Source organism: Salvia miltiorrhiza, chromosome 6 (genome assembly GCF_028751815.1).
Source record: "Salvia miltiorrhiza cultivar Shanhuang (shh) chromosome 6, IMPLAD_Smil_shh, whole genome shotgun sequence".
Classification (NCBI taxonomy): Eukaryota; Viridiplantae; Streptophyta; class Magnoliopsida; order Lamiales; family Lamiaceae; genus Salvia; species Salvia miltiorrhiza.
This window is the reverse complement of record NC_080392.1, coordinates 38,194,354-38,222,046: the sequence shown is the minus strand read 5'-3', so window position 1 is coordinate 38,222,046 and position 27,693 is coordinate 38,194,354. Positions and strand designations below refer to the sequence as shown.

At 38.2% G+C, this 27,693-nt stretch overlaps 2 protein-coding genes across 2 annotated transcripts; one reads left to right on the top strand and one right to left on the bottom strand.

Annotated features, from left to right (window-relative positions):
• Positions 1-1,110: 1,110 nt before the first annotated feature.
• LOC130990877 (uncharacterized) lies at positions 1,111-5,087 on the top strand. Its single transcript, XM_057915104.1, has 3 exons — positions 1,111-2,602; positions 3,016-3,309; positions 3,454-5,087. The coding sequence occupies exons 1-3, from the start codon at positions 1,111-1,113 to the stop codon at positions 5,085-5,087; spliced, it is 3,420 nt and encodes a 1,139-aa protein (XP_057771087.1).
• A 2,259-nt stretch (positions 5,088-7,346) lies between these two features.
• On the bottom strand, positions 7,347-14,002 carry LOC130989373 (probable phospholipid-transporting ATPase 8). Its single transcript, XM_057913334.1, has 11 exons — positions 12,854-14,002; positions 10,776-12,133; positions 10,543-10,653; positions 10,171-10,447; positions 9,972-10,060; positions 9,789-9,897; positions 9,511-9,711; positions 9,261-9,386; positions 8,822-8,920; positions 8,499-8,690; positions 7,347-8,123 (listed from the first exon to the last, which is right to left on the bottom strand). The coding sequence occupies exons 1-11, from the start codon at positions 13,244-13,246 to the stop codon at positions 7,566-7,568; spliced, it is 3,513 nt and encodes a 1,170-aa protein (XP_057769317.1). The 5' UTR covers positions 13,247-14,002; the 3' UTR covers positions 7,347-7,565.
• Positions 14,003-27,693: the final 13,691 nt, after the last annotated feature.

Below are 27,693 nucleotides of genomic sequence, written 5' to 3'. Positions count from 1 at the left end.
TATCTTCCTCTCTTTTGCACTAGGTGCAAAATTACCGAACATTCGGCGGATAAGTGTCGTAAGGGAAGAAAGGAAAAGCAGTCGATCGAGGAGGTGCCAGTCAGTAAAGAGCCGGAATGGCAGCCAATCAAACATGGGGCGAAGAACGTAGAAGCTGTGAAGCAAAATTCTGATGATGAAGGTGCTAAACACAATGAACTCTCTGGTCCTGATTTGCTGGATTTAGTTACTAAAAAGGGAGTCATCAAACTGATAACCGCTTTGAGGTCTTGGAGAATTTGGAGATGCAGGAAAACATAAATACGGAACAGGTGATTGGATCATCATCTAGCAATTCTGGGAAGAGATTGGAGGATAGAATAAGCTCGCCGGAGCAAACTTCGCAGAGGCTGGAGGATGCTGGTAAGTCTAATGAGTGCATGGGCGGCCGTGTCTCTTTAGACAACATTGAAAAGGAAAAACTGACGTTGGAGTTGGATGGAGCCAGAAATTCGAGCCAGCAAGATGCTCCTAACAAACAGCTGACGGAGGAACGGGCGACACCTTCTTTGAATCAGAAAGATGAGACACAGCAGGTGCTCTCGGTTACTGATAAAAAACTCATTGCTCTGGAGAATGACCAGAAAGTGCAGAGGCTGAAACAGCATATAACTAAGGAACAAGCGGTGTCAATGCATGTGACTCAGGAACTTTCCGATTTGCCGAAACGGGGTCGAGGAAGGCCTACCAAACAAGATCAGGCAGCACGCAATCATAATAAAGCCTTGTTACAGCAGCAAGAAAATATCAAAAGCAGGCTTCGAAAGTCGGTGGAGTCGGGGCATAAACCGAGAGACTATATCATATATTATAGCAATACGGATAACTTTTGTACAATGGATAATATTGCTACTAAGAAGTGGGCTGATGAAGTGGAGCTGGGGGAAGCCCAGTCCAGGAATACTCTTTAATTCTATGAATATGCTGGTTTGGAATGTCCGTGGTCTAACGGACGAATCCAAACGGCTTCTTAAGGAGCATTGTAACTCCTTTTCGCCTATCATTGTGGGTTTGATTGAACCGAAGGTCAGATTTCATAAGGTGAGACAGAGTTTATGGCATTCTATTAACATGACTCCTCGTCACCAGAACTCCAAGGCTACTCGTCGTTCAAACATTTGGTTTTTAGCTCATCCTTCTGTTGTTACGAGCATTATCCACTCCTCGGAACAAGTTATTATCGCAGAGTGCATCTGGCAAACCTCTCATTTTCGTGTAGCCGTTATTCATGGAGCCAATGATCAGGTGACTCGCCTGCAGTTGTGGGCGGAGCTGCTTTCTTTTACTAATGGGAACACGGTGTTCATTGGGGATTTTAATGCAATCAAGGGAGCTCATGAGAGATTGAGCACGGCCGTGCCTTCGAGGAGTGCTTGCAAGGAGTTCTGTGATTTTATTGACGCTACTAATTTCATTGAATCTCCCACGTCTGGTCTATACTTTACTTGGTCTGGTCGACGTCTTCTCCCTAGACATGTTGAATCTAGGCTTGATCGAGCTCTTTTTTCTACAAGCTTTGCAGAGAATTGGTCGGACATTGTCACTCATGCTTTGCCTCGCGTGACTTCGGATCATTCCCCTTTGATCTTTAAGTGCAGCTCGAATAATGCTATTACTCGAAGACCTTTCAAATTCCTAAACATGTGGGTGTCCCATCCGAGTTTTCTTGATATGGTGAACGATTCTTGGTCTGCAAGCGTTGATTCTCGATGCCCTATCTATAGAGTTATGTCTAAGCTCCGTAGGCTTCGTGGTGACATTCGAATATGGAATCGGACGACTTTTGGTAATGTTGACACGCAAATCCAGGAGGGACAGAGAACTCTGATGGATGTGCAGCAAAAGATATCTGTTTTGGGTTACACTGATGCTCTTTTCGACGAGGAAATTGCGGCACAAGCTGGTCTTAATATCACTTTGACGAGAAAAAACATGCTCCTTCAGAAAAAAAGTAGAGCCAATTGGTTACTAGATGGTGATAGAAATTCTGCCTTTTTCCACCGTATAATTCGTTCTAGGAAACAGAATCAGCGAATTGCCCATTTGAGAATTAATGGTGTCATGACTTATGATTCGGATGTCATTCAACAGCATATAATTGACTTCTTCTCGAATCTTTTCAACCAAGAGGGTCAGGCCGATGTTGACCGAACCTTGTTGGAAGCAATTATTGATGATTGTGTCACTACGGAGCAGAACAATCATCTTATCTGTACGCCGAATGACGATGAGATTACTGCTGCAGTTTTTGGGATGGATTCTAACAGTGCTCCGGGTCCGGATGGTTTCTCTGGGAGATTCTTTCATAGTTGCTGGCATATTGTTAAAGATGATGTGATTTCCGCGGTTAAGGCTTTCTACCTGAATTCGTATTTGCCGTCTGGATGCAACGCCAGTACGTTAATCCTTATTCCGAAGAAAGAGTCTGTTGATACGGTTGCTGACTTACGCCCGATTATTCTTTCTAATTTCTTCTTTAAGATTATATCGAAGATTCTCGCCACTCGGCTTGGTTTGGTTGCGACGGTCACTGTCTCGGGTAATCAATTCGGTTTCATTGGAGGTCGGTCAATTCATGATTGTATTATGCTCGGGTCCGAGGGATTTAATTGCATGAATCGCACTGGTCGTAAATCCAACATGGCCTGCAAGATTGACATCAGCAAGGCGTTTGACACTATGAGTTGAAATTTCATTACTCAGGTGCTTCGTGTTAACGGTTATCATGAGAAGTTTATTAACTGGATTTCCATTATCTTTCAGTCTGCCCGTATCTCCATCTTTTATAATGGGCAGTTGAGTGGCTACTTCGCTTGCTCGAGAGGTGTGCGACAAGGGGATCCTCTCTCGCCAATTCTTTTTGGCATTGCGGAGGACGTGCTCAGCCATCTTTTTATAAATTATGTCAATTCACGCCACCTTGTTCCTATGGATTTCAGCCGTGGTGCGCACTTCCCACTCATCTGTTTTATGCAGATGACATACTGATTTTCTGCAAAGCTTCGATCAGGAATGCTCGTAAAATTAAGGAAATTTTGGACCTTTATGGTGAGATTTCTGGGCAGAATTGCAATACTTCTAAGTCCAATATTTTCTTTTCTAACGGCGTTGTCAACAACATGCGTATGGGTATTAGGCGTGAGCTTGGGTTTTCCATGGGCACGCTCCCGGTCCTTTACCTTGGTGTTCCGTTGTTTACTGGCCGTATTCGTGCCTCCTATCTTGCTGCTATACATGATAAAATTGTGAATAAATTCTCCCGTTGGAAAGGTATGCATCTCTCTATGGCTGGGCGCATCTGCTTGGTCCGTTCGGTGATACAAAGTTCTGTGACTCATTCCATGATGATTTACCGTTGGTCGAAATCTTTGATTTATAATCTGGATAAATGTTGCCGTAACTTTATTTGGTCAGGTAGTGTGGATACTAAACCTTCATGTTCGGTTAGATGGACGCGGGTTTGTGCTCCTCGTGTTGAGGGTGGTCTTGGAGTTCGCTCCTTCTCTGCTATGAACAACAGTTACCTTATGAAGATGGCCTGGCGGATCATTCATGGTCAGGAGTATGGCCCTTCAATTTTAAAAACTCGATACCTGACCAAATTTGGTTATGCTAAACATCATTCGGCTTCTTCACCGTTCTGGACAAGCATCAGGCAACATGTTGATGATCTGGTGGAAAACTCGTTCGCGTACATTGGGACGGGTAGGAATACGTATTTCTGGAAGGATGATTGGTTGGGTTACAGATTGTTGGATAAGCTTCGTATTCCACCGTTTATGAATGATTATCTGAATCAGGCAGTGGACGATTATTACTATGATGGTATTTGGCATTTCACGGCGGAGTTTGTTATTAATTTTCCGGACGTGGTGGTGGACATTCTTTTACTCCCTATTGGTGAAGAAGAGGATTGTAGGCTATGGAAATCTTCTGTAAATGGTACTGTCACGGCTGCTGCTGCCTACGCTACTCAAGGCCATCATTTTCCTAAGGTTAGCTGGGGAAGTTGGATTTGGGAGAAGTTCATCCCGGAACGGCGTTCGCTGCTTTGTTGGCGTATTATTCACAGACGACTACCCACTTTTGATTGCTTGATGACGAGAGGTTTGATGGGGCCGAATAGATGTGCTATTTGTGGTGTGGCGGAGGAAAGCATTAACCACCTGTTTTGGGAATGTGGTTCTATTCAGCCTATCTGGAAAGAGCTCATGGCTTGGTTTAACAAGGATTATTCTCATTTTATCGACATTCATTGCGTTCTTGTCGCTGCTTGGAATGAGAAGTTCAGCTCACAAGTCCTCTCCTTCTGGAAAGCAGGAATCATTAACTTACTTTGGAGAATCTGGGATTGTCGCAACAATATTATCTTCAATGAGACGATTTTTCATCGTCAGCTGGTTACGGGATTCCTTAAAGTTATGTTCAAGGAAATGGATTTGAACTTTTCAAAACTTGGCAACACGACTAATTCCTGGTCGGACTATCTAGCCATGCGCAGTATTGGGGTGGCGACACGGGCGGCTCCCCCTCCCATCATGATCGAGGTTCACTGGTGGCCGCCCGTTGGCCAATGGATCAAAGTTAATACTGATGGGTCGGCATTGGGAGCTCCGGGAAATATCGCAGTAGGTGGGGTTTTTCGTGACAAATGGGGATGGGTTCGCGGATGCTTTCATTACAAAGGTGGTGTTGGTTTCGCTTTTGAAGCTGAACTCTTGGCGGTCATGTATGCGGTTGCTATTGCCCACAACAGAGGATGGACTCTTCTTTGGATCGAATCTGATTCTTTTTATATTGTTAAACTCCTTCACTCTCGCTCCGAAGATATTCCGTGGCGTTTTTTAGCTTCTTGGAAACGCACCCTTCGGTTGCTTTTGGATTTTCGTTTACAAATTTCTCATATCTATAGGGAAGGAAATTCGGCAGCTGATATCATGGCAAGTCATGCCCGTTCTGAGGGATGGTGGCCGCATGCTATTGACGAGATTAAGTATGCTGTTGCAACTGATATGGCGACTCACAGTCGAGTCAGGATTAAGTATTGAGATGGGCTTTGGTATAACGTTTTGTCGAGCGCCTGGCGGGCGTGTGGTTTTGGAAGAGGGGTCGTGGTTTCCAATTTTGAATGGATGGGTTGGGGTCTTGGCCTGCTTCTGGATTGTCCTTGTTGGGTTCGTTTTGGATGCTGTCACCATTAATTTGAGGAGAAAATGGCGCAGGCATTTTATCAAACATATGGTGTACATTATTTTTTGGAAGCTTTTTTGGTCTCTTTGGCGAGGGAGGGGCGTCATCCGCGAGCATATCTTTCGTCACTTGAGAGGAACAGATCAGAGTGGTGCTAGGACTGACGGTGAGTGGATCACCTGTGCGTTGTATGATTTTGGCATCTGGCGGATTTTTTACATGCTTTGCGACAGCGAGTTATTTTCGCTGAGTTCGCTGGGTTTTAACTCCATGTATCGGAACTTTGATCTGGCTAGATTAGTGTGGCATTTACGGCGACGACGTCTTACCGGTTCTGCCTCCTTCCCTGGGACGTTTTGTGTGTTCTTTTTGGGTTGCTTACGGCGACGGCGTATAACCGACCGTCGAGCTTTCTTCTTTTCATTTAATCTTTGGGTTCGTTTTTGGTTAGCAGATTGGCGACGACGTCTCACCGGCCTTCTGCCTTCCTCTTTATTTTTTACCTTTGTTATTTCTAGGGTGAGAGCCGGGATTGTTTGGGAACGATGGTTAGGCCGGAGTTTCGGAAACTTTCTCTTCCGCTATCTCCCTTTTTTCTTTCTTGTTTTTCTTCATTTTTATCTTCTTTTAGACGAGTACTTTTTTTCCTTTTTACGGTTTTTCCCACTGGGTTTTCCGTAAAAAGGTTTTAATGAGGCTCGGCCCTTAGTCTGCTTTTCTTGTGCTTTCAGGGGTTTTTTTTTCAGGTTTTTCTTTTTAATAAAATGCAGTTTAATAATAATTCTAAAACAATAGTGAGTTCATTTTTCCACTCAACATAGTATCTACCAAACATTTTTTAGAATCCGTGTAATATTCAAATGATATTCTTTTACGAGACGAAGGGAGTATGAAATAAGAGTGTACTTGGTCTTTGAAGTTACTACTTTAGGTCATGTTTGGTATAAAAAAAAGGAAATAAGGGGGGAATCCAATAGAGATGGAGATGAAATGACAAACTTTATTAATTTATAATTTTCTATACTTGGTATGCTTCAAGAATATTATTTCTTCATCTCGGAAGAATATGTTTAGTTTGTTCGACATAATTTTTAATAAATGTTAGGTTTGTGTGTTGTGAATTAAGAAATGAGTCCACTTTTGTGAGTGGAATGAAAAAATAATTATGGACTATATTGGTAAATTTACAAATAAGTGTTGAAAGTGAAGATAAAAATAGTGGGATTGTGTCTAAAAATGGATTGTGAATACTCTTATGAAACAGACGAAAAATGAAAGGGAACATACTCTTCGGAGATGGAAGGAATATAAAATTTCCATTTTATATCATTCTTTTAAAACACTTTTTTAATATGGGGTTAATTGCATACATAAATTACCAACTTTTAATAAATCCTAATTTTGCACACGAACTTTAAAATCTTTATTACAATTACTCAATTATTAGTATTTTTTTTCTCATTTTGCATATTCATTGATTTTTCATCGTGGTGATATAGCATAAATATACTCGCTTTGCATGAATATGCTTATGTTGTATAATTATGATCATTTGAAAAATCGAACTAACGTCATATTGTATGGTTGGATGGTAACAACGTCGTTTCAAGCTCAAAATTTGACCGAAAAATGAGCAAATATGTAATTGAGTAATTTTAAAATTTTCTCTCTCTAAATTTCTCTCCTCCAAATTTTTCTTTATCTATCATTCTCTCTCGATGATTTTCTTTCTAAACATTATCTCACTAAAATTTGTACTTTAAAATTTCATCTTGTAAATTTTCTCTCTAGAAAATTCTACCTCTCGAAAATTTATGATGCACGAGAGGATCCTCAGTCAGATAGTAGAGGAGAACCATTTGTAAATAAGGCGACTATCACCTAAGTACAACAATATGACCAATTTCTGTAATAAATAAATCATATTTTTATATTACGACCAGTAATTAATTATTGGCAATCCATTGGTGAACCTACTTTGGAGTGTTGAGGTGTGCCATCTTTTGGTTTATTTATATCCATGCCTTTGAGATGATATATCCAAGCATTCAAAAACTTGGTTTACATTTTTCAGTTTTGCAAAACTAAGTAGTAATGAAGCAGGAAACATAGATGACTTTATAGCATATGTAAGTTTTTTACTTTAAGAACTCAAGGCAGAAACATCCATTACATTTTGAGTTTTACTATACAATGCCTTGAGAGACCATTCGAGCTCCAGATGTGAAGAATACCAAAATTTTCAAGAAAAACAAATCTCTCTTACAACTTACAATCAGTTGTAACTGTGAATTGGGCTTCACCATTTTGAATCCCAACAAATAGTATATACTTTACTATTTACACAACAATGTATCTTTCTCCCTCAATTTACCATTTCGATCGTCCGAGGTTCCCCTTTGCCATAGTTGGATAATGTCGTGAGGCATAGGGAAGAACCACGTCTGGACCGTCCTGTACAAGAGGTACGGCAGCAGGCAGGATACGACGACGAGCAGCGTCCCCAGCCAGAAAAATGGGCTCGGCCCGCAGGCCTCGATGAAGACCTGGTAGGCCGTCGTCGAGAACAGAGGCGGAAAGGCGCCGTAGATGAGCAGGAACGCGTACCAGACGGCGATGCTGCCCCAGATGACCAAGTGCTGCATCCACGTGAAGTAGTTGATCGAGAGGGCCATCTGGCAGTTGACGGTCCACACGACGCACGAGTACATGTAGACCCCAAGCATTTCGAAGTCGAGCACTTGGCCGTCCCCGCGGAAGGCTTGGTGCACGGCCGAGCTGGTGGTGAAGAAGAAGACGACGACTGAGCAAATGATCCCGTTGAGTATCCAACCGAGAATCCGCGGCCAACTGAAGAGGATGTCTTGTATTCCTTCTTTATATAACTCGGGATTCTGTAACGCATAAAATATCATTCGTTCGGGCAACATCTACTATTGCATCTACTTCCTAAACATGCCTCGTTCGACTAAGTCGGATCCTCTATTGCATCAATTGGATTTACGGATGATTGTCGTTGACAAGCGGCAATCATCCGTTGATACAATGTGCGATAGATCAGAGTCAATTCTAGCATTTCCCATATAACAAAAGGAAATTCTATCTATGTAGATAAAAATCTGAAAATAATAGCCACTTTTGACGTGATCAGGGTACGAATCCAAATCCTCCAACTAAAAACAATTACGTGAAAAGGAAACGAGACTATAATTTTGGGACGGAAGGAGCATCTAGTACGGAACGACGAAATGAAGGGTGGTTCTTATTACCTTGAGACAGAGACGCGGAGAGACGTCCTGATCGAAAACACCAAGAGCTATCACGGGTAGCGAAGTGAAGAACACGTTGTAGCACGACATATACCAATCGTTGTAAGCTGGTTGGCCGGAGAAGGAAGCGTAAGCCTCGAACCAGAAGAGAGTGAACCCGAACGCAATGTTTTTGTAAAAGAAGTAGCACACCTGCATTTTTTAGCAGATGAAGAAAGAGCATCAGATCGTTGCGATAACATATTGTCTAGGACGACATTTCTTGTTTTAACGTGAGTCGTAAATGTCATCAACGAGAAGGGAATAGAGCAACAAAACTATACCATCATAGAGATTCGTCTATAGCACCAGTGTCCGTGAACCAACAAAAGGCGTTCCAGATATCGGAACTGTGCAATGGCAAAGTCACTTGACATTGCAGCCTGAATAAAATCCAAACAGAATGCGTCATGTTTCGAAACACGCGAGTATTACATCTGTAACGAGCATCTGGATCGTGTTATAGAATAATCGGGGAGATATAGGGACAGATATACAAGAGGAAAAGTTATCAACAAAACAATATAGATGAGGCACACTCCGGTACATCCAGATGCACGCTGCATCCGCCCCAATTAAATCCAAATTGTAATTAACAATTCTGATTAAGGATTAATAACACTGAACCTTTAAAGATTGTCTATTACAATTGTAAAAACCGAAATTAAAGGTGAGATTACCTGCAATTACAATTGTAAAAACCGAAATTAAAGGTGAGATTACCTGCATTCCTTCCACGCCGCTGATTCCAACCCCGATATCAGCTTCTTGAATCATGCCGACATCATTTGCCCCATCGCCAATTGCCAGCGTCGTCCGGCCCGTACCCTTCTTAACCAATCTTGTAACCTGAATATCTTCAACAGTGACATTGCATTATTTGATCCTAGCAAATTCTAAACTTACGAGAGTATAGAAAAACGTAATGTGTGTGTGCGTGCGTGCATGTGAGAAGCACGGAGATAAGACATACAAGAGCTTTCTGTTTAGGCGTGGATCGACAGCATATAACAGAGGCACAATTAATTGCAAGATGCAAAAATGGATCCTCCAAATTCTGGCTCAGAACAAATGTCAATGACTTGCCATCAATTATTAAAGCAGAGCGCCCTCCAGACGAACTAAGTAGCCGCGTTCCTCGTCTGATTTGGTTCGCGATGCTTTCACGTGAAGCCTAACGTGGCCAGACAGACAAGACCAGTTAGAAGAAGGTGTATTTTAACAACAGATATGGATATTTAGGACCATTACCTTTGCAACGGCCTCCTTGTCGCCTTTCTTTTCTAGCTCGGTCATTTCTGGAGATTCTAATGTAATCACAATTTGCTCCATGTCCTCTCGCAGCAAGCTGCAAGCATACCTATAGAAAAAATATGGTAGTTTAAGATATCTCGTCGCTTTTAATCTTATGGCCACAGTGACAATTAATCTTACCCGATATTTATGGCTGTCTCCATCTTATCACCTGTTATCACCCAAATCTTGATTCCTGCCTTTTCGAGCTTTTCAATGCACTCGGGGACCTAGAGAACACATACGAGTAAAAAAGATCAAGAACGGACACATCTAGACGAAGAGCATACATTTCATCGTGAACAAGAAAAATGGAAGATAATACAAGTTGGAGATAGACCCCTTTTTGCAGTTTGTCCTCGACAGCTGTAGCACCGAGGAGAATCAAGTCCCTTTCGATCTTATCAGCAGCCGCTTCGATCAATGCATCTCTATCAATGCCTATGGTCGCCTTGGCATTCAAAAACTCTTTCTCCCACAAACTGAACTCTTCTTTGCTAAGCTCACGGTATGCAAGTACTAGAGTTCGTAACCCTGCTTCAGCATATCTTTTGACATGATCCATCGTGACAGCTACGAAATCTTGCGAGTTTTCCGAAAGCCTTTCGAGCATTACACTGCACAGAACGCACAAGTGTGGAGAAAGTAAAGGCTCATGTTGAAAAAAACAAGACACTTTTAGCGGATCGGGGGTCCTCAAAGAGAAATATACCCGTCGGAGCCCTTGGACAGAAGCAGCAGCTGGTTTTCGACATTTCTTACAATCACAGACATCCTTCTCCGATTACTACTAAACTCCAACACGTGGAGAAGCTCGTACGGTCTGTAAAAATAGCACCACATAGTAATTAGGGTAACATGAGTATTGGTCGACTTTTTGGCAAAATAACACGACATAACAAAAGAATTCCCAAAAAGAAGCATAAAAATTCGAAAAGGTTGCACCTGTCGATTTTCTGGTTGCTCTCGTGATCCAATTCACGCAAAGAGATGTGAGATTGTGTTCTTTCATACATCTCGAAGCCAAGCTCCCTAGCAGAAATAACAAAAGCAGCTTCATCTGGCGACTCGGCTTCATACAAGATTTCCTTTTCCTCATTGACCTCAGGAATGGCTGTATGGCAGAGAGCCAGAACTCGAAAGAACTTCTGGATCATATCCGCACGAGGCTCATTCACCCACTGACCATTCATGATCCGATCATCGTGAAAGTTGAAGCCTTTAACCGATTTCCCCGGTGCCATGCCGTCGTCACTCTGTATGCTAGTAGATGAAGTGACTTCAGAGTCATCAAGTGCATCCCCTCTTCTCTTTGCAAGCACCCTCTCCACTTCCGTCAAACCACTGCCATATGCGACTCCAGCAATCGAGCATTTGACAAACTCCATCGAGTTGCACGTTAGCGTACCAGTCTTGTCGGAAAGTATAGTATCCACCAGACCAAGCTCCTCGTTCAAATTCGACGTCTTTGCAGTAGCCGGCCCATCCGTTTCCTCATGATACATATCAATATCTTGATTGATAAATATAACTTGCAAAACTTTGACTAACTCAATAGATACGTATAGGGATATCGGTATCAAATATCCATACAACATAAGCGCAGTCAGGAAATGTAGGAATGCAGCCAGCGCCGATCTATTTGGGTCGTAAAACGCAGTTGTCTGGTCCGGTCGAAGATACCACCTCCTTAACTCTCCGTCATCATCAATGTCATTCTCCGTCATGATTCCGAAGAAGAACGACCCGATGAGAGATACGAGCACTAACAGACTGAAAAGGACATACACGATTTTATCCATCTTTCTCTCAATCTTACTCCTTTTCGAAGGAGGCTCGATAGCATTCTGCATAACTTTCGTATCATGATCAGTGAAAACGACCACACCATAGACGTACTCAGTGTTTCGTAATTTAGAATCCCTTAGGAGAAATTGCTGCAGAGAGACTGGATACTGCTGACCATCATGATAAAAAGTTCCGACAAAAGAATAAAGATCCTCATTCGGGTCCTCACACTTGATAACGGCTTTAAAGTGCTTGAAGGAATCATCCTCGTGCATGTTGGATGTAACATCCAAAGCGTGCTTCACCTTTAGATTAGTCTCCCCGTCTAAATTTGTAGTTTCAACATAACAAATCCCATCCTCGTAACTCGAAGAGAGAAGCAGCATATCCGCAGGAAAATGTTCATCCTTGTGAACTTTTACAAGATCACCGACTCTTAACTTCTTCCATCTCGCAATTTGGAATCCATGATTTCTATCATAGACTTCAACCTTCCGATTATTGGCCTCTATATCCTGAAAATATTTTGGTAGATCATAATTCATTACTCGGATCAAGCTGTACCTATGAAACAAGAAAAATAAGCAAAAGTAATACGAACACCGAAGAAACAAAGCACCTCTAATTCCTATACAATGCACAAAAATGCAATGTTAATTAGCATCACTTTTTATGTTTGCGAATAAAGTACGAATTTTGCCAAGCCCAACGAATTGCATTCACATGGCTAAAGGTGACATTGTAATTATCACAGTAACCCTTCTATTAAATGTTTGGCAAACGATGAATTACATAGCCTAGTCTATCAAAAAAAGTTTCTCAATCACAAAAGTAGTGCAAACTATGGATTGTTTCTGGATTGTTTCCGTGAACATCAAGGTTTTCATCCTTCAAATTATTTTTGAAACATTTGGTTCATTCCCCTATAAGGCTGCCACAAGCTTTTGCCTCGTCTAACCTTCTCTAGTTCGAACAATTCTAACATTTTACATCACCATCAAAAAAGGAAATTCAACCAATATTCCAATTCTACCAATTGCTTTTCCTAATTGAGATTACAGTTGCACAATCCAAAGATAAATTTTCTACTACACAACATCAATGAAACAAGTAAAATTAGCATACGAGGAAACTCTTCCATCCAAAATTAGAAAACAAACAGAGCAAGATCTCTAATAAAGAACAAAACAAAAGCTAAAGCAACCAAAACAAAACGAAGCAATGAGAGTATAAACCTGCTTCCTACGCCTCCAATCTTCAATGGCTTCCTTAACAATGGTTGCCCCAATCACCAACATCAAAGGCAGGAGCACACTATACGCAGAGTACGGCGCCAGAGGACTATAAGACACACAAGCCACCACAAGAAAGTATATGTTGGCAACCCTCCTAAACTGCTCAAACAACGACTTTGGAATGAAATTAATCGCGGTGTACTTGGTAGTCGAGACATAGTTACTCGGGTACCTAGGCAGAATCTGCTCTGGATTATCAGGGTCATTACAATATACCACTCTTGAGTAACCCTTCAGCCCAATTTGACTATGCTCATCCCCAAAAGATGATCTAAAACAAGAAAACGAATACAACCTACTAAATCGAATCACTTTCTTCCTAGGACTAGCCATACTTCCCCTGTCTTAAACCTTATCCAAATTCATAACCCTCCCTTAGTAATGCCACAGCAGTTATGAATTTATCCACATTAAACAGCTGTAATAAACAGATAATCAGTCCACAAATGAGCTGTAGCAAGAATTTCAAGAATCACACATAGTCACAAGGAGAAGAGAACAAAAACACAAAGGGCACTACTAACCCAAATGGGAAAGAAAAGGAAAGGGATTGAATCAGCATATACAACTAAATTGAGCTGTCAAGAAAACCTCTAGGAACCCTAAAAACCTCAACTTTCCCCCACAAAAAATTCATTCTTTACTTTGCTAGCAAGTTCTGGAGGTTTCTTCCTCCCCCCATTGGCGTGTAGGCGGCGAACAGCATATGTGATCGCGATGAGAGAGAAAGGCTCACGTTTGTCTCTTTCTTGGCGTTGTAGAGAGAGAAAAGGTGGGAGTTTGGAGTGTTAGTTTAGCTACTTCGAGGAACTCTTGTGACTCGAATTTCTTTGGGGATTTTGAATCAGCAGAGAGCAGAAAGAAATGGGGGTGAAGATGACTGAATGAGAACAAAAAAAAACAGTGAGAAGATTTGTTCGGTTTTAGTTAATGTTCATCAGCTGGCATGATTAAACTGTTGATGCTTTAAAGAATTAATGTCTCATCGTAGATTTCTTGCATACTAACTCCATTTGTATTAGTCTTAATTTTTGATAAATATGATTTTGTTTGTGACCTTTCATTTCTTTGGAGACTATTCTTCAAAATTAATCGTTTATAAATGCAGGAAATTAATCATTTATGCATGCGCCAGCCTCTACTAGAATAATTATATATTGCTGACACGACAAAGATTGCTCTGTATCTTCACCACAATACAAAATTTGTCTTCTGATTATTTGTACAAGTTAGGTAAGTTCCGAAAATGAAATTTAGATAAATATATGTACTTGATAAATAAAGTTATGACGTTAAAATTAGGTCGGTGCAATACTATACACGACGAGAATGATAAAAACTCCAAAAGATCTTTTAATTGGTCTAGTAAGTATTGCCTCTAAAAAGAAAGAAAAAAAAGATATAAATATAGATTTTCAGATAAAATAGGATATCAAAGTTTGTTAATTGGTCTAGTGGTGGGCATATGTATATATACATAACGTGCATTCTATTGTAGATTTTTTATGTAATCATATATTATTAATCCGTGTGGAATTAATAGCATATGTATATTTTTTCTAAAGAAAATCCGTAATCACCTCAAAAAATTGTCCCGTATAAATTTATAAGTATTTTAATGAATTTGATAAGCGGAGTATTTCTTTAGGAGAAATAGATAATTTAAAGGTCATACGACGATTGATTCAAATCTCAAACTTTTAATTATATGTATTACTCACTCTACTATTAATTCAATACAAATGAATCAAAGAGCACCCACTGATATATTAATCGAAATAGTGCAAATTTTGATTGCATTTGATCTAGCAATCAAGTTCTCCCTTCGTTCCATTTGAAAATTCCTACTTTTTAATTTGAGTTGTCCTATTTGAAATGCATTATTTCATTTTGAGACATTTAGCACATAAAAAATATTTTTAGCATAACTCATAAATTATGTATTTATTTCATTTCAATTCAATAGATCATAAGATTTAAACACCGGTGTTAAAATACGAATAATTTGTAGTAATAAAATAAAAAAAGAGAAAATAATTGTTTTTAGTGTATATTTGTCAAGAATTATGAGAGGAAATATATTCAGTATAAGTGAAATTATAAATAATTATTTGTGAAGCACAATAATATTTTATATACATAATCAGCTATGTCGATGTACACTATGCCATAAAAGCTACTCACTATATTTGTCAATTTATATTAGACTAAGCTTATTTTAAAGAACTTATAAAAGACGTAGTTTCTTAAGAGCTTATAAATTGTAAAAATGTTTGGATAATTTAATTAGCTTATAAGCTAGAGAGAGAAATTTTAGTTAGAAAGAGAAATCTTTATTAGAGAGAGAAATTTGAAAAGAGATAAAATTAGAATGATCGATATATGATCAAAATAGAAAATCATAGTTGGATTATTTTCAAAAAATAAGTATTATTTATAAGATAATGAGAAAATAAGTTGTGGTGGATGAACTTATATTTTTTTGAGCATATTTTTAGAGTTTATAATCTCAGCCAAACACCCTCTGAATTCGATAGAAATATCCAAAAAAAAAAATCTATTTTATTATAAATACTTTTCATATATATAAATCACCTGCGCTTTTAATACTCGTACCTAAAAATTACAAGGGGTTTGAAGCCGCACAAATGGAGTTATGCTTAATTGCGATACACACATAAATAGGAATAGGAGTATCTATTATTATTATTACAAACAATTTACATACCAAAAACAAGTAAACAACCAAAGAAAAGAAAAGTAGGGTGGGCAGCAGACATAGGCTAGTTGGTTAATTGACCATCGTGACTGCGTGGCGCAATCTGGACCGTCCAATGCGACCGATCAAGTTCGGACAAGAAGCAGAAATGGAATTATATTGTACGACTACGACTGTACAACCGTATGCTGACGAGCACGTATACGACGTCGTTCTCTCTACATATGCGGTATTGTACAAACTAAACTAGAAACCAAGGCCCGATGACGTGTCATCAGCGCCGAAGCCGACGCCGATACCCATCCACTGCCACGCATTTCCATTGGATATAATGTGATTTTAATTTCCCCTTTTTAGATTGTTTTATTAAAATAGTGAGTCGTTGTTAATAAAATTTTAAATTGTAAAATAGCGTCTGGTGTCACGATTGATGATCTCGACAATTTTAGAGTGGATTTGGTGAGATATTTCAAATAAATGAGCTGATTTTAAGTGTTTTTGGATTTGAAACATTCATTAGTTGGAACCCACTGTTTGGATTTGAAGTAGACCCGTTTTAATATAATTTTTCATGAATTTGGCAAAGTTTGATAAGGCATGTGAAATTTAATTTTACTTTAGCCCTAATCTTTTTTTATATATAAATTAGATAAAAAAAAAAATTAAGACCGCGACTAAGGACTCGAACTCAGAACCTCAGATTTTGGGCATTAATCTCTTACCTAGGAATGTCAATCCAGTCTGAAATCCGTGGACTGGCCGATTAACCCGTCAATCCAAGAGGGTTATGTCTAAAAATTTTCAACCTGATAAAAATTACAGCCCAATTAGCCCGAGAATTCGATATGGTCGGCCCGAAATTAACCCAAAATCATATAGGTTTAACCCGAAAATAATGTACATGTTCGCTTGATTATATGAAAATTATCTCGTTATTTGATTTTCAACTTCATTACTTTACTTATGAAAATTAGTAAAATAAGTATTTTTTTTCAAAAGTTTGTGAAATGCATTTTGATGCAATATTAGAAATTCAATATTAGAATGTTATATACATCATTTCATTTCTCTATATTTTTTATCTAATACTTATAAAATATTTAGATGTAAAAATTAACAATTAATACTTATTTAATAAAAATGTTGCATCTTTATATCTCTAAGACTTGCACATTTGTTATTATGTAAGTCGATGTTGCAATGTTATTTATTTATGGTGTATTTATTTATTATAAATATAATATTATCAATAAAAATATATTAGTTAATTTTTTTAAAATAAATTTTTGAGTCCGACTAGCCCGATGTGCTAGATCGAAACCCGAATATTTAAAGTTAGGATTGGAAATTTCTAATTCAATTTTTTTCCAACCCGATTAGCCCGCAGGACCGGCCCTGACATTTCGGGGGCCCTAGGCGAAAAGGAAAAAAGGGGCCCCTATAACTATAAAAGTGCAATAAACTAAAAAACAATAATGAAATAATTACAAAAATAACTTAGATCTTCTAGCATTTTGAGAAGCAAAATCATCAATAATTTCTTCAAGATCAAGCTTTTCTAATACCTCATGTTCAATGCACAAAACAGCTAATCCATTCAACCTTTTTTGAGACATAGTAGAACGCAATCAATTTTAATTTTGAAAAACTTCTTTCTGCTGAAGCTACAGTAACTGGTATAGTCAACAATATTCTATATGCAATAGAAACATTAGGAAAGCAATCTGAAACTTTAACAAACTCAAGAACCTCACCAAGAGACTTTGTTTGAGATGGTAAACACATTTGTAGCACTTGCAATTTAGAATATAAATCTTCAGCATCAATGTCAAATTATCCCAAACTCAAGAACCTCATCAAGATATCTCTAGTTTTATTATCAATATTATCCCAAGTTCTTGGATCAAATATATTCAAAGTAAAATCATCAATTTCTATATTCAAAGCACCATTCTCATTGTCATTCTCATTCTCATCCTCATCCTCATCTACATCAATTTCTTTGTTCAAAGCATTATTTTCATTCTCAATAATAGCATCAACCTCTTCATTTTCAATCACATCAACTTCTTTCAACGAAGAACTAGAACTAGGTATAAGAAACTTATGAATGACTCATTTTTTAGTTTTAATCACCTCATCAATTCTTTTTCTTTTATTTCTTTTTTGACTACCCGATGCATATTTTCTAGGCAACATAATATCCACAATAAATTTCAACCTCAGTAAGACAAATAAACAATAACAATTACTCAATTAACAAATAAATTCTAATTAAAATCAAAATCAAATTTCAAAGAATCAAAATAAACACAGCCAACAAAATACCTTAAACTTCTAAGTTCTAACTCAAAGCAATTAAATTTAAATTGGAAACAACACACCAGTTTGCAAAACCGGCGACCGCAGGGTGTAGGCGGCAGAGGCGCAGCTACAGGCCGGAGCACCGGCGACGGGCGACCAGAACGCAGCAGCCAGCAGAGCAGAGCCAAGAGAGTGGAGTGTTGAGAGTGTCGAGAGAGAGAGAGAGAGTCAGAGAGAGTGTAGGGCCGATAAAACCGTTTGGGAGAGAGAGAGAATAGAGATGAGAGGAGAGAGAGAGAGTGCTGGGCTGGCTTGCTGCATCTGTCCGTCTCCCACAATAGCAAAAATAATAAATTTTTTTTACTAGGATATAATACAAATGGGCCTAAATTTTGGGGCCCCCAAAAATTGGGGGCCCTGGGCCATTGCCCCACTTCATTCACTAAAGGGCCGGCCCTGTTAGCCCGTACCCGAATAATCCGTAACTTAATAGGGCTAACCCGAAACTTGGTGAATTGATTCAATTAATATTCATACTCATAATGCTACGTCAACACACGTATATATACTTATTTGAATCATAGTTGTTATTGAATGAGTTTACACATTAGTAATATTTAACGCAAGTGTCCGAGTGGGTAGCGTGTGTTTGTGTGTTTCTATACTATAGTCTATAGTGTATAGTATGAGAGTAGAGAGGGGCGGAATTGAAATAAATTTGTTATACGATATTATGATATATTTCATGAACAATAGATATAAATAAATTACTCTCTGAATTCACGCGAAACACCCTATTGTACAATTTCCTCACGCAAAATAAAAAGGAAAAAACATTGAGATAATAAATTAATGCAACTACATGCGTGGGAAAAAAAAAAAAAAAAAATTGAGGAGCACTTAGTATCTAGATAAAGTATATTCCATTGGGAAAAAACATCATATTCATGAATAAGCATCCAGACACATGCATGCAATATGCCAATATGCACATTTATTGATAATAAAAAAATTATGTAAATGACATATTATGTATCATCTACAAATTTAACGCATTCAAACTTTTTCTTTTTTTGTACAGAATCGCGTATATCTTAGTTATTTAGATATTATGATGGGTTTATCAAAGCATAGAAAATAATGAGGACTGAGGAATTATGTATAAACACGCAATGACTTCATGGATCCCACGACAAAGACAAACCTAACACATTAAATTTTACTATAAAATAAATTCATGTCGAAAGTGCTAGTGGAAACTCGAATTCTTAATTTTTCATCACAAAATTTTTAATTCCACAGGCAGATGCCAAACGAATGTTTTATATACTTATGATCCGCTTATGATGGCTAAATTATATATTCATATACTCCCTCTGTCCATGAAAGAACTTCCTAGGAGGGAGTGGCACAAATTTTAAGAAAAAAATATTGTTGAGTGTATTGAGAGTGGATAAAAGGTAGTTGAGTGTATTGGAGTGGTGAAAATGTGTTATAATTAATATTGGAAGTTGTGAAAAGTGAAAAGTAAGAGGATTATAAGTGGTGGGGTATAGTCCAAAAATAGGTAGGAAGTTCTTTTGTGAACGTCCCAAAAAAGAAAGATAGGAAGTTCTTTCGTGGACGGAGGGAGTAATACATCTATAGGGATATATGAATACATATTTAGGGAGTGCATGGTTGAAATCACTTTCCGTATACTTATACGTTTGAACTTGTTGTGTAAATGTTTAATTTAAAAATCAAAATATTTGTTTCATAAGAGATTCGAACTTATGGCCATTAATTCATCCAATAATGTTATGAATTCACAGTAAATTTTTATAATTTAAGGACTAAAAATGATTCATAATATTTTAAAACTAATTTTATTTTAGCCCATAGAGAGAGGATCAAAACATAATCCTAAAAATAAGAAATGAGATTAAATCTAGAACATCAAATATTCAAATCATACAGTTGAGATTAATCATGTGAATTGAGATTAACGAATAAGTTAATAAAAATGCACGAACAACATTCTCGCATAGGTTTGAATTCTTGAGAGACAAAATTTTACCACATTGATTTAATACGGTTATTCGTGCGTTATAATTGATTTGTCTGTATCGACTTGTTCGTAAATTTTATTAACTTTGTCCATTGCATTAATTTTGTCGTAGATCTTAGATCTGGACCATAAATATAACAATCATATGGTTATAAGTCATCTCATTTATTAGAATAAGGTGTATTATATTCTCACTCTATGCACCCCACACATATATAAGGATGAGTTGTAATAAAACCCAAAGTTATTGTGATAATGATAATCAAATTTCGTAAATGTATAATAACATAATTCTTGTTGCATTTTACAACAGATATATTTACATTCTTATATTCACATCTTCATATATTATATACGTACAATTTCAACAATTTGATTTTTATATAATATAGGAAGATGAGAAATGTAAAAATGCAAATACAATTATTATAAAATGCAACAAGAATTATGTCATTGTGCATTAACAAAATTTTGTTTTCATTTCTCACAATAATTTTAGCTATTTTTACAATTTCTCTCTCCTATCCCTAACGCACGTTTTTCACTATCTTTTTATACAAACTCTCTCTCTCTCTCTCTCTCTCTCTCTCTCTCTCTCTCTCTCTCTCTCTCTCTCTCTCTCTCTCTCTCTCGTATTTTAGTGATTTTCTAAAAAAATAAAAAAGTTGATACATGGAAAAATATTTTATATGCATCTTAAACTAAAGATAATGACTATATATGATGCACGGATTCTTCAAAAATCAGCATGTACGGCGAATTGGATTCTTTTAGGGTGCGATTCTCTCGGATTCTTGTCGGATTCGCACCCGATTCGCCACGTGGCGTATCTTTTAAAACAATTTATAAAAATAAATCGGATTCGCAAATTCCATAGGCGAAATTCACGTATCTCGTGCACGAAAGACCTACACAAGGTTATTTTGATAATTTTATTTTCAGTTATGACTTATATATTGGACTAATAATATTTGAATCATTATATTGTTGCTCAATTAACTTATATAATTGAAAATGCTTAACTTTTGGGTAAAATAAAATGTAAATTACATAGAATTAATTAAAGAAAATTTAAATTGTATATAGTTTATAAGCATTATATATCACAAAATTTTAATAATTAGATGTATCCTTGCCGAATCGCACCCTATAATTTTTAAAAATCCGTATCCCCGTACTAGTATCGTATCGCCCCCGCATCCGCACCCCCGTACCTATGCAACATAGGATAATGACAATATCTTTAATTTGGTATAAAAAAATCATAAAATATGAATTTGAAATAAATAAGTTATTATAATTTAAAATTTTATGGCAATTATTTTTCTCTCTTCTCTTCCTTTTTCTCTATTCTTTGATATTTTTATCTCTTCCTTATTTACATGATTATTAATTATTATTGTTACTATATATATTTTTTCTCTCTCTACTACAAAATTTATCTATTCTCTTGCCTCTTTTGATAGAATATAAGAGATGAACGATGAGAGAGAAAATATTGTTGAAACTTTAAATGCACATATATTTTTGTTCCATTTTTTTAATTATTTTATGTTAAATTAAATATTTTGTCATGATCATTAATTTAATATGTATGTTAAATATTTTTCATATATAAAAAGAACGTGCAATATAAATGTATTACATATAAAAAGGTTATCTCCCTGAAAGTTTTGTTGCTCTCGCAAACACAAAAATGTTGGATAGAATGATTGAACAATCAACCCAACATTACCGTATGAAAAACAGAAGAGCAATAAAAAATAAAAGCACGCACAATGGATTGTTTTTATACTGCAATGTTAATTAATTGCATTTATATATTCACTATAAAAATCATTTTTAAACCACTCAACAAAATCTCTCTTATTGAACAGTAATGATAGAAAAAGAAATCCCTTCTAATCATATCAATAATGCTAGCAACAACTAGACATTAATGAAACTATTCTATGAAAAATCAAACATACAGACCTATCAACTAGCCCTAACAAACGAGTCTCTCATTCAAGGAATGTTAGACATATTAGTCTCCCACTCAATGTGTGTTTCGAACTAAATGTCTGATAAGATGTGAGAACAATAGCTTCGAGCTCCTGCATTTGTATATGTCCTTGTATGGACTGGTGCCGAATGCAGTGAGCTTTGCCCCTATTTATATATCCAATATATGCTTGATGGGCAAGAAAAACGTGGCTGAGGACATGGGTAATGAACGTGCCTTCTAGGTTTAACTTAGAGCCAAAATAGTCTTGTTGGTTAAGCAAATTAACCAACATCCCTACTTTAATGGAAGACTAAGTCTTGCAAGCTTTAAACATTCTCATTTATTCTTTGTAGTATCCGTAGGTATCATGACAAGGTCTAAATTAAATCTCGCCCTCCTTTCTTTTTAGATATTCGAAAATATAGAAATTAATTCTCTTAAAAATATTTAATGAAGAAGATAAAATCAAGAATTTATTCAAAAATGAATAAATAATTATTAGAGTTAAAAAAATTCTAATACTCCCAAACTAATATTGTTGTACCATTTACTTTTTAAACATCATGAAATTTGATTTATGAAAAACATATTCAATTACATCTTAAATTACAGATTTCGAGAAAATCTTTAATTTATGGTAGATTTAATCAAAACTATTTTTAGAACGAATAAGTTTTTTCTTCATGTTGACATACTATAATTTTTTTCTACAATTTTTTTTATTAAATTTATTTTATTTTCGATAACATTTTTTAAGACTTTATTTACACATAATTTTAGTTCTAAATAGATTTTAGTGCAGTTAAGGAGAAATAAATTTTAATAATTAATTTTACAACTCTTTACTTTTAAAAATGATAAAAAAAATTAATTTAGAATGAATAATTATAGATGACGCGATCCAAATACAAAAATGATATTATAAACAAATATAAACATGTGTGAAATTGTAATGGTCTAGAGAAAACCAATTATTCTACATTATAAAAAGAAATAGTACTATGTATTGAGAAAAAAAAAATAGTGTGGAATTCCTATACGTGGCAGGCAAAGGGATCGGAAAAATTGGGCCATCTTATTTGACAAAACGAGACTACGTGCATATAGGTCCCAGCCCGTTGTAGTCGCCGGGTCCACTGCAGAAAATATAACCATTCAGCTGCATGGATATTATTGCAATCAAAGAATAATATTGCAATCAGTGACAGCTCACAATTAAATCTTCTAGTAAAATATTTATTTATTCACTTTTCCTAAGAAATAGAAAAACCTCTCATACCACATACACAATTTTTTGTTCCAGCCCAATTCAGTACTTCGTCAATGACATCAACCCAATTCAATATCTTTTTGTAATTGGTTATTAATTTATAATATATATTGTCAATTTTGATTATATTTGAAAAGAGTATTTGATATTTTAAATTTGTAATGATAACAATTAAATAATTGACCTCAATTTAAGATATGACATGAACTCAATAACAAAATGACAAGATTTCGAATACGAAATTGAAAATAAACAAGATCAAGCTCAAATATTAAACAATTTTGTATCTTAGTCAAGTTCTAGCAACATATTATCGCACTTATGAGCTAAAAAATCAATTTTTAACGAGTCACATTTGAGTTTGAGCTCAAATGCAATGTTCTTCAATAATTAACGAGTCGAATTCAAGTCTATCAACACTCGACTAGGCTTAAGACGGCTCACTAAAACCCTATTCATCAAGAAAGAATTTAAAAAATATTTGTATATGCTTTAAATCATATGATGCACATTAGCAACACTATTTCAGCGTTTGAACTCATTTTGATTATAAACTAATGACAGCATGAATTTGCAATTTCTCGCCACGTCGAGTGCTTTCCCATCTCTATGCCTAAGTTTGAAATTGGATAAACCCATAATAATCTTTTGGAATATCTTTGTCAATTAATATAGGCCCAAAATAATTTATCTTGCCAACTTCAATGGAAATTGTTGACATTATTAATAAAGTTAGTTGGGCCACATATAATTCAATTTTGAGGACCATACCGCGTGCTGCTTTGCGTGACATCCGGTTCCGCCGACCCCGAGGCCATCTGCTGCTCTCATCCGCGTGCTCCTCCGCGTGCTGCTTTGCGTGACATCCGGTTCTCCGAGCAGCAGCAGCAGAGAGGAGAGGCGGCGATTGGGCAGCAGCAGCGATCCAGCAGCAGTATCGCCGATCCAGCAGAGAGATCCAGCCTCATCGCCGATTCGCCACATCGCCGATCCAGCAGCAGTTGAGAGAGCTCGCCGATCTACGGTCTGCCGCCACCACCGACGATCAGCGAAGATCACGCGTTCGGTGCAGCACAGCAGCGTCGGCCTCCTGGTCGAAGAGGAGCAGCAGCGCGGCTCTCCGGTGAGAAATCGCAGTCAACGCTGCGCCCCGCCTTCTACGGTTGCGCGTAGCCACGCTCGCCATCTCTCTCCGGTCTGCCGCTGCCACCAGATCGACGAAGATCAGTCATCCGGTGCAGCAAGCAGCATCAGCAGTGGCGGCTTCCAGGAGTTCGGTGGCTTCAGCAGCGTCCGGCGAAGAGTTCTGCGCGGCTCGTCCGTCCAGACGACCCAGGTTGTGGGTGTTGGCTGGTGTTTCTGGTGGCCCAGCCACCCGGCGTTCGCCACCTCCGCCTCCGCCCTGCAGCCATTGGTGAAGGTCCGCTCCCTTCAGGAAAATGGATTTCTTTGCTGAGATCGCCGGCACGCCGTCGAACGACCAACCGATGCCGCCAACGTCGACGAGCAAGTCATCGACGCCAACCATGCAAATCAACCAACAACAGTTGTCGATAATGGTTGATAAGTCAGGGCTGAATCTGCCGAAAGTTTCCAATAATTTCTCTAGTCATAGCCATGGAGAATGTCACGACAAAGAGAAATTTGCTGCTGAATCTACTAAGGGTGTGGCTGAGGAATCTACGCCGACGACATCCAATACTAGGGTTCCGAATTTGATCAATGAAAACAATACTAAGAATGCATCGGCGACGGAGCTTCATCGGCCGAGCACCACTTCTTTTGCTTCGCTTCTGAGGAGACCCCGACAAATTGAACGTACGCCGGATGTGCTTGTTCATCGCTTCACTTCACTGCAACCGGATTTCTCTGGTGAAATACCAACGCTTAGGGTGCCAAAAGAGCATCTGCTGCCCAAGATAAATCAATTTGAGCATGCTTTAATTGGTCGTCTTCTTCTTAGGAAAGGAGAGAAGCCGCGTCTCCTCACGGATCTTAAACGTGATCTTCAGGTGGCTTGGAATTTTGACAATGATTGGCAAATCATCCCCATGGGAAAGAGCTTCTACACTATTAAATTTAATACCGCTGAAGACAAGGCGTTAGTTCAGAAAAGCACCTCTTGGGAGTTACCTTTCGGAACCATGCGATTACGCGAATGGGTAAGATTCTTCGATCCCTATAAAGAAATTTCCTCACTTTGTGAAGTTTGGATGCGCATTTATTATTTGCCCTTAGAATTTTGGACTCTGGATGTCATTACGGGTATTGGAAGGGCGATGGGATCGCCTATTAAAGTTGATGGGGCTTCTACACGTGGTGCTGCTGGTCATTATGCTAGAATTTTGTTGGAAATTGATCTCTCGCGTCCTCTTCCGGAGGCTTTGCTGGTTGACAGGGAAGAACGTTCCTTTCACGTCGAATTTGAATTCGAACAACTCCCGGCCTTCTGCTCTAAGTGTAAGATCACTGGACATTCTATTGATAACTGCAATAGAATGAAGAACAATTACAAGGAGGACAGCAGGAAGGGGAAGGCCAAAGACATGCCGCTGGGTAAAGACAATGAAATAATTAATAAGGGAGCTGCCAAGGATGTTAGGGCACCTAACTGGAAGCCTAAATCTTGGGACCAGAATAGGACTGCCCAATCTCACAGACCGCAGATTATCACTGAAAATCAGTTTGGGGTTTTGGAACAGGTGGCTGTCGAAGAAGAGCAGATTATAAATCAGTTGGGGGTTTTGGAACAGGTTGCTGTTGAAGAAGAGCAGATTCAGACACCGCGGGGAACAAAGAACCACAATCAGTCGTTGGCTTTAATTGATAGGAATATTGATTTTGAGGATGTCAATGGAGATAGATTGACATCGGGTCCGGATATCTTACAGGCGATCACTATACCGGTTATGGAAGAGAGAGATTGGGGAGACGAGTCTGTTGGGCAGTCGGATGTTGGCAATACACTGCCTGAAGCAAATTCACAACAGATCGTTATTTTTGAAAGTTCGGACAATCAGGATAAAAATTGGGAGAAACAGGAAAGGATGATGGAAAGCGCTATCAAAGCTCAGCGGATAGTGGAAACTTTCAGGAATTGTGAGGCGGAGGCGCAGGTGAAAAAAAGGGGGAGACCGCCGAAAGATTTGGCGGCAAAGAAACCGATGATTCGTGGGGAAGATAGTATCAAGAGTCGTCTCCGAAAGTCGGTGGAGCAGCAACCTAACCAGCAACCTAACCAACAGGCTGAAGATTTCATCAAAAATAAACTTTACAAAGCTTGGGAAGCAGGAGATAAACCTCGAGATTTCATTATTACGTCAGGGACCTCGAAGAATGATAGAGCCCTGAATAATGTGGCGGCCAAGAGTTGGGCAGCTGAAGTGGAATCGGGTGAAAACCCGAACACGAATTCTCAGTCTTTATGATGAATGTCCTCGTATGGAATGTCCGGGGCCTTACGGACGAGTCCAAACGAGTTTTAAAGGAGCATTGCGACTCCTTCTCCCCTGTGATTGTTGGGATTATTGAGCCTAAGACGAATCTCAAGAAGACTTATTCAAGATTTTGGCGTTCTCTGAATCTTATTCCTTGTTTTCAAAATTCAAGACACAACATGAGTTCGAATATTTGGGTTTTTTCTCATCCTTCTGTTTTTCATGATGTGATTTTCTCCTCGGAGCAGGTGGTTATCATGAACTGCAGATGGTCGACGTGGAATTTTAAAATCGCGGTGGTGCATGGCGTTAACACGTATGCTGGCAGACGTCGTTTGTGGTTGGATCTTCTGGATCATATTGATGGTAATGTTGTCTTTATTGGCGATTTTAATGCGGTGAAAGGCGCCCATGAAAGAAGTAGTGACTGTATGCCTAACTCTACTTCTTGTGCGGAGTTCTGTGATTTCATTGAAGCCTCCGGTTTCATTGAGGCGCCTACGGTTGGTCTGCATTATACGTGGTCTGGTCGTAGATTTATGCCAACCCATGTGGAGTCTCGTCTGGATAGAGCGATTTATGCTGACTCTTTTGCGAATCTCTGGAGTTCAGTTTTTGTTCAAGCTCTTCCACGTATTACCTCGGATCATTCGCCGCTTGTTCTTCATTGCATGGTGGATGCTCCTCCTCGCCATCGTTTCTTTAAGTTCCTTAACATGTGGACCTTACATCCGGATTTTCTCGATACGGTGGAAGGGTCCTGGCATATGGATACCGAGATTGGTTGCTCGATTTTTAAAGTTATGCATAAATTAAAGCGTCTTCGGCAGGTTCTTCGCGAGTGGAATCGGAATGTTTTTGGAAATGTGGATTCTTGTATCATGAATACTCAACAAGAGCTTTTGGAGATTCAAGATCAGATTGCCAGGGATGGTTACACGGAGGATCTCTTTGATAAAGAAGTGGAGGCCCAAGCTAAGATCAACGTTGTGCTTTCCAGGCAGAGCTCGCTT

Bases quoted from the DNA above. Each gene is read 5' to 3' on its own strand.
- LOC130990877 (XM_057915104.1), top strand. From the start codon at position 1,111: ATGACTCCTCGTCACCAGAACTCCAAGGCTACTCGTCGTTCAAACATT. The intron at 2,603-3,015 runs GTCGGTCAATTC...TGTTTTATGCAG, and splicing joins TCAATTCGGTTTCATTGGAG to ATGACATACTGATTTTCTGC. The intron at 3,310-3,453 runs GTATGCATCTCT...TTATTTGGTCAG, and splicing joins TAAATTCTCCCGTTGGAAAG to GTAGTGTGGATACTAAACCT.
- LOC130989373 (XM_057913334.1), bottom strand. From the start codon at position 13,246: ATGGCTAGTCCTAGGAAGAAAGTGATTCGATTTAGTAGGTTGTATTCG. The intron at 12,134-12,853 runs GTTTATACTCTC...AAATATTTTCAG, and splicing joins ATTGGAGGCGTAGGAAGCAG to GATATAGAGGCCAATAATCG. The intron at 9,387-9,510 runs GTATGTCTTATC...GAAGATATTCAG, and splicing joins CGCCTAAACAGAAAGCTCTT to GTTACAAGATTGGTTAAGAA.